The sequence below is a fragment of the Bufo bufo genome, chromosome 5, assembly GCF_905171765.1.
Source record: "Bufo bufo chromosome 5, aBufBuf1.1, whole genome shotgun sequence".
In the NCBI taxonomy this organism is placed as follows: Eukaryota; Metazoa; Chordata; class Amphibia; order Anura; family Bufonidae; genus Bufo; species Bufo bufo.
Window position 1 is genome coordinate 440,028,252 of NC_053393.1, and position 12,620 is coordinate 440,040,871.

Here is a 12,620-nt window from a genome sequence, read left to right on the forward strand (position 1 = left end):
ATTATGTTATTGTACATTCTTGTATTATCACATACAGCATAATTTGGAGCACTTTTGCTAATTTGTACTTGGATTAGATTACATATTTACCAAATGTTTTTGTATAAACTGTTGTTATCTTGTCATTTTCTTATTTATAATGAAAAACATAACTTCTTTTGTAATATGACTTTAAGAGCAAAGTTACCAAAAGGTTACTTGCAACCAGTGGTGGATGTAAGGAAAGATTCCTCGTGTAAAAGATAATGATATATGTATGGTATATGGTTTGTATTTATTTATTTATTTATTTTTATAGATACAACCTTCCTATAATAATAATTGTTGTTAATAACAATGGAATTTATAATGGGTTTGATGAAGACTCTTGGGCCAACATGTTAAAGGCTGGGGACCCAGCTTCTATGTAAGTACCATAATGCTCTCAGTTTTTATGGGTTTTATAGAATTGTAGAACAATAAAATACAAATGTTTGCAATTCTTTACATACAGTGTAAACAGGGGAGATTGAAGGCGATTTCTGAGGTCACTACATATTTATAGCCTGTTATAGCTTTTATTGTGGCAGTGTTGAGCGTTTTATGCCTCAGTATTCGTACATGCGTTTGTATGTTTGAGGATAAATATGTGGGGCCTTGGAGTCTTTGGAAACAAAATCTAGGTAGAGCCTTACTCACAAGGGAGTAGCTATAGAGGGTGCAGAGGCAGCTGTTACATCCAGAATCTGCAACAGAAAAAAAAATAATCATAATATTGGACACATGCCATTTTTTGTCAGACTTTTTAATGTATCTTTGTGATTTCCCCCCTCTCCCCTCCTTTATATACATAGCTCTTGATACTTTTAAAAAATGGCTGGAAAAGGTTTGTTTAGCTGTCACGGCTGTGTTTGGTTTGCGGACCACAGACTGCAGATCCACAGAACCCTGGCACCGCTGCGTGCACCCCACATTACGGTGCGCTGTGTCCGTGTGGCTGCACCACAAGATAGGATATGTCCTATATTTGGCCCAACTTCCGGATCGCTGACCCTTTTGAAGTCTATGGGTCCTCCCCACAATGCAGGGGGCACACGGCCAGGGCCCATGGATTGCAGTCCACAAAATGGACACTGACATCACACGGTCGTGTGAATAAAGCTTTACTCCAATAGGAGGGTGGTGTCAAAACTACGGTAACATCCTAGACAAAAGAGCATAGTTTAAAATTGCACTGAAGTTATCAAAAAAAAAGGAGGTGACCGTTATTAAATTTGAGGCACATTACGGCCATGTAGGCTCGTGCAGACTTAAAAAAAAAAAAAAAAAAAATTACCCTCATGATAAATTCCCCATATGTATGCATCCTAAGAATCCTTTATATAAGTAATATATGTTTGTGTATGTAAATATATAATTTTTTTTTTTTTCCCCTAGAGCACCTCCTGTTGCTCTGAAGCCAAATGCTCGCTATGAGCAGGTAATGATGGCCTTTGGTGGGAAAGGATACTTTGTGCGTACTCCCGCAGAACTGCAGCAAGCGCTGAATTCCAGCTTCTCAGATAAAAATTTGCCATCTCTGATCAATGTCATGATAGATCCACAGTCTGACCGGAAGACACAGGTAACGTCTTGGAATTTCCTTCATGAGTCATTACATTCACTAGCCATTACACCAGAATGGCTGCAACGCTCTATAGTGTTTGCTCTAGTTCAAAAGCACACAAGTCTTGTTTTGCTGGATAGGGGTGAACTTAGACTTTCTATTTTGTTGTTGGATCCAAGCGATTTTGGTGGAATCTGCCAGTAAGCTAATGTGTTTGGCACACCATAGTCGGTTCTCGCCAAAATTGGCTGGATCCACCACCTTCAGAACACATTTCATGGAATCCCAATCAGCAGCTACCTCAGGATTCGTATAATGTATCGATTTTAAGCAGGCCATACATATTAATAATGTGTATGTGGGGCGGGGGCACTTGACTCTCCCCTGATTGCAGATGTCAGGGGAGATTAAGATCGGGCAAGTTGGATTTCAACTACCTGATGCTTTTGTTCTTGAAGAGCTACGTATCAGCCAGAGGAGTATAAAGCTTCATGTAGACGTCAGTGTTTCACGGACGTGTGCTGTACATGTTCTACACGGACAGCACACGTCCCTATTCATTTTGATGTGTATATTCACACATCAGTGTTTCAGCATGGTCCGTGGGTCCGTTTTTTTACCACGTATGCATGCTCTATTTTGTCCGTGTTCACGGATCCATCATGCCCATTATAGTCTATGGGTCCATGAAAACCACGGATGCCATCCGTGTTGCACGGATCATTAACAAGAGATTCTTAAAAAAATTATTTTTCAGCTGTTGAGTGTTAGTGAAACACGGACAGCAAAAAACTGACCCGCGGATCTGTCACAGGAGAAAACACGGATTGAACATGGTCCGTGTTACCACTGATCCAAAACTGACACGGACGTCTGCATGAGGCATAATAGTGGCTTCCTCGCCTTTTTCCTACTGAGATCACATGCTTGCTTGGCCAAAAGGCAATGGGACTGAGTGGAAGGGGAGTAATCACTATCGGCCAAAAACTTGCCTGGCCGACTGCTTTCATTTTCTTTATAGCCATCCTATGCAGCCCTTTTACGATTTTGTGCAAACCAAGGCAATTTTCTTATTAAATGCCTTTTATATAGTAGCATGTGCTGATTACATGGTCCAATGCCCCGGCAATTTTTGGGATTGAACCAAATGTTCCTGATTGTCTGGTGAGCAGAGATGACCGCTTAACATATAGCAGTCCTCTCCTCTTAATGGGGATGAATGATCACTACTGTGATTGCTCATCCCAATACAGTTTCATTATTTGCTGGCAGAACATCCCTGTTCACACGAGTAATGATTTTATGTGCCTCATAAAAAATGCAATTACCCAATGAACGATTGTTTGCTTGTTCATCTCGTGAATGCTGACACTTTTACACAAGGGAATTATGGAGAACGAGCATTCATGCAAACACTCTCCCATAATTGTCCTGATACTCAGCACATGTAAAACACCCAAAAGTGGAAAGAAACAACTTTTCCAGGCGCTGGATTGTAGTATATTTGTATAGGTGATTCCTGATGAGTGTATGTACCTGCTTATTGTTGGGTAAAGTAAACATCATGTTATCGATCCCCCTTTTCTTTTCTTTTTTTTTCTTTTCAGGAATTTCCGTGGCTGACTCGTTCCAATTTGTGATTTAAGAAATACATCCTGTGACCATCTGTCCGAATCTGATCGGGGAGCAATGACCATTCAAACTAAATGGATATCTACTTGTATTAATTACGTTTCTGTAATGTTGTACACATTAAACCTTAAAGGGTAACTGTCATATATTTTTTATTTTATTTGCTAGTTTATTAGAGCTAGGTATGTATACCTGTTAGTCTGTCAATGATTAATAAAAGATCTTTAATTACCTTATAATAGCTTTCATTAATGTCCTCTGTCCCTTCCCACTGCTCCCTTTTAAAAGACCGTTGCTATGGCTTGTCTGTCTCCGGCTAGGAAGACTGAGGGGCGGTCCTTCACACTGCATGCCTGCATTAGGCTTCAGAGTGAGGAGGCGTGTCCCTCAGTAATCCAATCTGATTGGCTGGCAGCGAGCTGCTGGCTACAGCAAGTGTGTATGGGAAGTGAGGGAAGGCAGTTTTGGCCTCAGAACTGGCAGAGGAGCCATCTTGAGAAGGTCCTCATATAGGGAAAAACTCAAGGAAAACAGTGGTATGTGAAGAAACAAAAGATTGCTTTATGCATAGTGCTGCTGCAGCAGTAACATATGCTAAAATGAATTATTTTTTTTTTTTTTATGAAAACATGACCGTTCCCCCTTTCATTTCTAAAGAAGGTACTTACCGTTATTACGGTCATAATCCTTTCATTTATAATAAATTTCTAAAATAAAACGAGCAATGATTGTAGTACTACAAGTTCTAGTGGGACATTTATAAAGGTTGTGTAAAATAATTTCATTTGATGAACATAGATATAGTGCCTTCATTAAGTATTTATACCACAGGCCCTCCAGTCCTTCAAACACCTAAGAGTAACATGCAACCCTCACAGATACTTATATATAAAAATACTTGACTGGTAATATGGATACAGATACTACAAATACAACACATTACATAGAATACACCGCCACACACAACCACCTCCGTTCCTGCCCTCCCTGGATGCTAAGCAAATGTGGCTAATACAATATATCCAGATTCCACCAATATACTGCCTACTCGCTCTATGCTTCTACCCATTTCACATCCAATACTTGACCATTAGTACATGTACATATAGAGACTCCTACATAAATAGCATATATAATACACATCTGTAAACACACGCCGACCACAGGATCCACAGTCTCGCGTGTGAATGGAATACAATTGCAGACTACAAATATCTATTTACACATATAGAGTCTACTGGGATATTATACTTGTATATACAGATGTAGCAGGGTTAACACACAAACTCTTAACGCGATGAGTTAAGAAATTTGAGTTATCTTGAACCAAAAGCCATTGAAAAGCAATTGAAGGTGTTTGCTCAACGCATTTAGTTTAGAGAACACGTCTCATAAAGCATGTGTGTTAACTCTACTACATCTGTATACACAGAAAGCACACATTTAATGTAACTTCTGTTGTTCCTGATGTACTGTTTGTTCAGGGGTTGCAGGAAGAGGGAGAGCATCCCCAAGTTTCACATAGCCTATATGTTCCTGTGTCTCAGCCCCCACCCAAATATCTTCCCAATATATCTTCCCAATCTGTTGGCCAAAAGAATGTTGTCCAAGTTCTTTTTCCCCAACTTTTCAATGTGTCCTTTCTGTCTTTGATATGATAACAAGAGACATCATGATCAAATGGCTTCTGGCCATACTGATACTCATTGGGTGAATACCACCGAATAATATAAGGCATACTTGTGTGGTCATCAGACAGAGTCTGGCTGGGAACCATATTTTCCTGTAAAAAAATAAATTTATAAAGAATCTTAAGATGTTGTTTATAATAAATGATAAACTCCATATCTAGTCTAAACTTGAAAAACAGGATGTTACTGTACTTTATACAAGCGCAAAATCTATAGCAATATAACAGTTTATGAATAAGCAGTTTAGAAATGATAGAAAATGAAGCAAAATCTTTCAAATGGCTAAGTGATGATAAACATAGGACTGCATCTAGTCTCCCTTCCTTCTGGGATTCGCGCCCCCACCTATCCCTTGGTTGAACTTGATGGACTTATGTCTTTTTTCAACCGTATCAACTATGTAACTTTCTGCTGCCTGAGGCACAAAGTGAATAGATGCCACCTCAAAAAAATTAAAAAATTAAAATTTGCAGGTTGGAGAAAAAAAATTATAAACAAACCATAAAGACTGTGACAAATTCCCTTTAAATGACAGCTCTTTGTGTGCTTTGTACATTCTGCGTGATCTGCAGGCACACATTGACAGCAGTGTAATACCACGACACAACCTCCACCATACATGTATGGTGGAAGTCTGCACTTTAAAGATGATACCCGCAGCAGGCACTATAGCTGCTAGGTTTCTGCTGTTTCAAACAAATGTATGCAGTCAGCCATAAGGCTCATCGCATACCTTTAAACCCCCCCCCCCCCCCCCGCCATCTGAGTGGTGCAGTTGCGGGAGCCTGTAACAGCATTACCCGGCTAAGATTGGGGAAGCTGTAATACTCTGGTGATGGCTCAAAGCCTCAAGCAATACCCATCACTAATTTTAATATTCCAATACAGGCCAGTAGGTGGCAGTACTATATTGGAATACAGTGATTGCCAATTGTGTTCTGTGATGGGAATATATCCATCACAGAACACACCAATCTAATGATTGCTAGTTTTAGTCATCTAGGAGAAAAAAAAATTGATTTAAAAAAAAAAATATAAAAGTTCAAATCACCCCCTTTCCCCCAAAATAAAATAATAAATAAAATATTGGCATTGAAACATCCATACTATTAAAATATAACAATATTAATCCCATACAGCAAATGGTGTAATGCAAAGAAAATTCAAAATGGCAGAAGATAAGCAGGCATGTCCGATTCCCTATTCAACTCCATGGGACTGCTCGAGATGGCAAAGTACAAGCACTCAGCTATCTTCGGCAGTCCCATAGAGTCGAATAGGGAATTGGACACGCATGCTTGTCTGCTGCTCTACTCAAATAGAGTAACTTTGGGGCCCCCATTGTTTCTCCATCTCTGAGAAAGAGATAATATGGTTAGTTATGCAGGAAGTTTTTACCAACCCAGGCATACCAAACACGAATATGACCTATTAATCCATTCAACCAATCTGTAATTTGGAGGGTTTCCTAAAGCCAAAAATTCTGTCACTTGAGACCAAAAAAGTTCTTAGGTTCCCTGATCATAAGGCTATATATTTTTTTATTAGAAAATCTGAATTATGACATGCCAGCTTTTGAAATATATGTACAGCCTGAGCCACCATTCACCCGTGTGAGATATCTGGAGGAATCTTGTCCACAGCATCATGAATTCCAGTAGCATCTACCTATCCGGAAATGTAATTTGTACACCTTTGTACTGAAATATGCAATAGCATCTGAATTTCTACAAGTGAAATGTGACTCCTACATGATACAGTACAACTTCCAACACAATGTATACAAAGGCAACGTAAATCATCCTACATTAGTTATAACAGACCCCAATGGTCCTAACCTGTGTCCCATTGAAAATAAAGCACTCAACTGTCCAGTTCTGCTGTGTTTGCACTACTGTTCTGTCTGCTTTTAGTCCCTGCAGGACCAGGGAATGGTTTGGTCCTGTAACTGCTGCAGCCACTCACTGGCCACATGTGCTTGAATGGTAAGTCACTTGCAGTGATGTGCCTTTCAAGGAGATGTGATCATTGAGACTTCTGACTAGCCACAGCCTTCATGAGACCAAGCAAATTCTTGATCTTGCAGGGATCAGAAATGGCCAGGAACAGGGCAGTGGTGCAGGCACGGCTGGACCTTGGACAGATTTTCTCTTTTTATTTTAATTGGGCACAGAACCATTGGGCTTGTCCACTCCTAGGTCAGATTACCTCTTTAACCATACATGTACAGTTGCTAGAAAAATTATGTGAACCCTTTGGAATGGTATGGATTTCTGCACAAATTGGTCATAAAATGTGATCTGATCTTCATCTAAGTCACAACAATAGACATTCACAGTCTGCTTAAACTAATAACACACAAAGAATTAAATGTTACCATGTTTTTATTGAACACACCATGCAAACATTCACAGTGCAGGTGGAAAAGTATGTGAACCCCTAGACTAATGACCTCTCCAACAGCTAATTGGAGTGAGGTGTCAGCCAACTGGAGTCCAATCAATGAGATGAGATTGGAGGTGTTGGTTACAGCTGCCCTATAAAAAACACACACCAGTTCTGGGTTTGCTTTTCACAAGAAGCATTGCCTGATGTGAATGATGCCTTGCACAAAAGAGCTATCAGAAGACCTACGATTAAGAATTGTTGACTTGCATAAAGCTGGAAAGGGTTATAAAAGTATCTCCTAAAGCCTTGCTGTTCATCAGTCCACGGTAAGACAAATTGTCTATAAATGGAGAAAGTTCAGCACTGCTGCTACTCTCCCTAGGAGTGTCTGTCCTGTAAAGATGACTGCAAGAGCATAGCACAGACTGCTCAATGAGGTGAATAAGAATCCTAGAGTGTCAGCTAAAGACTTACAAAAGTCTCTGGCATATGCTAACATTACTGTTAGCGAATCTACGATACGTAAAACGCTAAACAAGAATGGATTTCATGGAAGGATACCACAGAGGAAGCCACTGCTGTCCAAAAAAACATTGCTGCACATTTACAGTTTGCACAAGAGCACCTGGATGTTCCACAGCAGTACTGGCAAAATATTCTGTGGACAGATGAAGCCAAAGTTGAGTTTTTTTTGGAAGAAACACACAACACTATATGTAGAGAAAAAGAGGCACAGCACACCAACATCAAAACCTCATCCCAACTGTGAAGTATGGTGGTGGGGGCCTGGACGGATTGCTGCATCAGGGCCTGGACGGATTGCTATCATCGAAGGAAAAATGAATTCCCAAGTTTATCAAGACATTTTGCAGGAGAACTTAAGGCCATCTGTCCACCAGCTGAAGCTCAACAGAAAATGGGTGTTGCAACAGGACAACGACCCAAAGCATAGAAGTAAATCAACAACAGAATGGCTTAAACAGTAGAAAATACGCCTTCTGGAGTGGCCCAGTCAGAGTCCTGACCTCAACCCGATTGAGATTCTGTGGCATGACCTCAAGAAAGCGATTCACACCAGACATCCCAAGAATATTGCTGAACTGAAACAGTTCTGTAAAGAGGAATGGTCAAGAATTACTCCTGACCGTTGTGCACGTCTGATCTGCAACTACAGGAAACATTTGGTTGAAGTTATTGCTGCCAAAGGAGATTCAACCAGTTATTAAATCCAAGGGTTCACATACTTTTTCCACCTGCACTGTAAATGTTTACATGGTGTGTTCAATAAAAACATGGAAACATTTAATTCTTTGTGTGTTTTTAGTTTAACCCCTTAAGGACTCAGCCCTATTTCACCTTAAGGACTTGGCCATTTTTTGCAAATCTGACCAGTGTCACTTTAAGTGCTGATAACTTTAAAACGCTTTTACTTACCCAGACTGTTCTGAGATTGTTTTTCGTAACATATTGTACTTCATGACACTGCTAAAATTGGGTCAAAAAAGTAAATTTTTTTTGCATAAAAAAATACCAAATTTACCAAAAATTTTGAAAAATTTGCAAATTTCCAAGTTTAAATTTCTCTACTTCTATAATACATAGTAATACCTCCAAAAATTATTACTTTACATTCCCCATATGTCTACTTCATGTTTGGATCATTTTGGGAATGATATTTTATTTTTTGGGGATGTTACAAGGCTTAGAATTTCATAAATTTTCAAAAACCCAATTTTTAGGGACCAGTTCAGGTCTGAAGTCTCTTTGCAAGGCTTACATAATAGAAACCACCCAAAAATGACCCCATTCTATGAAACTACACCCCTCAAGGTATTCAAAACTGATTTTACAAACTTTGGTAACCGTTTAGGTGTTCCACAAGAATTAATGAAAAATAGAGATACAATTTCAAAATTTAACTTTTTTGGCAGATTTTCCATTTTAATCCATTTTTTCCAGTTACAAAGCAAGGGTTACCAACCAAACAAAACTCAATATTTATGGCCCTGATTCTGTAGTTTACAGAAACACCCCATATGTCGTCGCAAACTGCTGTACAGGCACACGGCAGGGCGCAGAAGGAAAGGAATGCCATACGGTTTTTGGAAGGCGGATTTTGCTGAAGTGTTTTTTTGACACCATGTCCCAATTGAAGCCCCCCTGATGCACCCCTAGAGTAGAAACTCCAAAAAAGTAACCCCATTTTAGAAACTACGGGATAGGGTGGAAGTTTTGTTTGTACTAGTTTAGGGTACATATGATTTTTGGTTGCTCTATATTACACTTTTTGTGAGGCAAGGTAACAAGAAATAGCTGTTTTGGCACCGCTTTTTTTGTTATTTGCAACATTCATCTGACAGGTTAGATCATCTGGTATTTTTATAGAGCAGGTTGTCACGGATGTGGCGATACCTAATATGTATAAAAAAAAATATTTATGTACGTTTTACATAATAATTTCATTTTTGAAACAAAAAAAAATCATGTTATAGTGTCTCCATAGTCTGAGAGCCATATTTTGGGGTGCATATGACTTTTTGATCGCTTGCTATTACAATTTTTGTGATGTAAGATGACAAAAAAAGGCTTTTTTTTACAGTTTTTATTTTTTTACGGTGTTCACCTGAGGGGTTAGGTCATGTGATATTTTTATAGAGCCGGTCGATCGGACGCGGCGATACCTAATATGTATACTTTTTTTATTTATGTAAATTTTACACAATGATTTCATTTTTGAAACAAAAAAAGTACAAGTCTTTGTTACTAGTGTCCACTAGAGGTCAGAATAACCAAACTTTCTTTACCAATAGAGTTCATTTTGTATGTTAGATTTCGAGGATAAACCATATCATTTTGTATTAAATGAAAGGGGTTTTAAGATCCTTTTATCTAGATGGCCTATCCTCAGGATAGCCCATCATTATCTGATTTGGGGGGGAGGTCTGAAAACTCTGTACCTTCACTAATCAACTGTTTTTCCGTAGCTCTGGCTCCAGAACTACAACTCCGTACATTGTATAGTGCACAAAGCTGGTTACTCCAGCAGTGCTCCTATTAAAGCAAATGGACGGAGCTGTAGTTCTGGAGCTACTGCAGAATAGGTGATCGTCCGTGTTGCAAGCTGTTGGCCCTCTGCCAAAGAGATATTGATGGCTTATCCTGAGAAATGCCATCAATATATAAGGGCCTGAAAACCCCTTTATAAAAAACTGGAAAGCTATATTGACCACACTCGAGTTTAAAGACTATGATTCACATTACTGTAAACTGCCTAAACTGCTAAAAAAGTAAAAATGATTATTATGTAAGATAGGCAGCAAAAGGGTGTGGTCTATGCCATAGAGAAGGGCTTCTAAAACCCTGTCAAACTACAGGACCGCCAAGCTCAGATTAGTGTTCCAGTTCCTAACTTGACCTTAAAGGGATTGTCTTGCCACAGACAACCCCTTTAATAGGAATGCCGCTACAGGGACTCCCCTCAACAGCCAGAACAGCCCCACTCTAATGGCTATCTCTGTAATGGAGATGTGAACGAGGCCTAAAACTGCTGAAATAATACACATTTGTATTATTTGTTAATCACTCTGTAGTTAATTTAAGACTAAAAAAATGTTTAAAAAAAATAAAATAAAAAAGCCATATATTAAAATGTTAAAAAATATTGAAAAATGAAAAGCAAAAATTCCTTTTCCATTAGACATTGCTTTGTTTTGTAAAAAACAAAACACAACATAATTAGTATCACTGCATCTATAATGACCTGAGATATAAAATTATGACATTATATAGCTCACATGTTGACTTACATTTTGTTAGTACAGCTTCCTAAAACCTATAATTAAAATTAATATGTTGGATGTATCTCAAAAAAAAAAAAAAAAAGTCAACTCATTCCTCAAAAATAAAGCCCAGCTATAAAAGCCCCGAAATGTCAGTTAATGGATTTTTTCCATTCATAGTAAAAAGATTTGGATGGACTAAATCTACCCTGAAAACTTGAAAAGACACAGCCCTATCTACATAAGGTCTCACAGCTGACAATGCAAATAAGAGCAAAAACAAAGCCATGAGGAGGAAAGAACTGCCTATAGAGATCAGAGACAGGATTGTATGGAGGCACAGATCTGGAGAAGGGGATAAAAAAAAATTATAGTTCACTGAAAGCTCTCAAGTGCACAGTGGCCTCCATAATTCTTAAAAGGAAGAAATTTGGAACAACCAGGACTCTTCCTAAAGCTGGCTGCCCCACCAAACTAAGTAATCAGGGGACAAGGACCTTTGTGAGTGGCGACCAAATGACTAATGGCCACTCTGGCTGTGCTCCAAAAATCCTGTGTGCAGATTTAAGAAATTTCTAGATGTGAACCATCACTGCAACACTCCAATCTGGGCTTTATGGCAGAGTCTAAATACCAAATTTCTTGAAGCACTATTGGAAATGGTATTAAAAACAAAAATGCATTAAAAATCTACTAAAACCATAAGTGCCATGTACGACCCACAGATCCGCTTACCCAAAGGTTTCTTAAAGACTAACTAAGCTTTTATATACATTTTTGTTAACCTGTCCCTAATGCCCTAATAACACTTTTTGTAATATAGTTTATTCATTTATTTTGTATTTTTATGACACTTTTCCCTACCTAAAGCGCACATTTCTCTCTGTACAACACTGACTTCTCAGTGGTGTACGGAGTATGAAGAACATATTTTTATCAATGGGACCGCAGCGATGAGGTTTTCTAAATCTTGGCATAGCACAACGGTACCCTGTAACTATGCCAGGATTAGCTGAGCGGAGCGGGCTCCTGCTTCTGCCTGCTTCACTAAGCTCAAGATTCTCTGGTCTGATGAAACTAAGATTAAACTTTTTGGCCTAAGTGCCTGATTTGAACGTCTCTGGAGAGACCTGAAAATGGCTGTCCATAGTCAGGACCTATCCAATCTGACAGAGCTTAAGAGAATCTGCAAAGAAGAATGGAACTCCCCAAATCCAGGTGTGCAAACCTTGTGGTATTATACCTAAGAAGACTGGAGACTGTAATCACTGCCAAAGGTGCGGCAACTAATTACTGAGTAAAGGGTCTGAATACTTACATTTATGCAATATTTTAGTTTTTCCTTTTTAATGAATTGGCAAAGCTATTGAACATTCTGTTTTCAATTTGTCATTATGGTGTATTGAGTGCACAAGGCTGCAACATAATAAAATATGACAAAAGTGAAAGGATCTGAAGATATGTATATTGTGACAGAGTGTCTGGAGAAGTAGTGGACGGGGTCTACGTGTGCCCAAGGTTCCTCACTTCTGTGCAGATGTCTCT

General features: G+C 38.9%; 1 protein-coding gene across 1 annotated transcript in view; it reads left to right on the plus strand.

Moving 5' to 3' along the window:
• Positions 1 to 3,450, plus strand: part of HACL1 (2-hydroxyacyl-CoA lyase 1) — a 42,293-nt gene extending 38,843 nt beyond the window's left edge. Inside the window, exons 15-17 of the mRNA XM_040433563.1 lie at positions 299 to 406; positions 1,417 to 1,603; positions 3,193 to 3,450. Of these exons, the coding sequence (XP_040289497.1) occupies positions 299 to 406; positions 1,417 to 1,603; positions 3,193 to 3,225 (328 nt within the window). The 3' untranslated portion in view covers positions 3,226 to 3,450. The remainder of the gene's footprint in view (positions 1 to 298; positions 407 to 1,416; positions 1,604 to 3,192) is intronic.
• Positions 3,451 to 12,620: the final 9,170 nt, after the last annotated feature.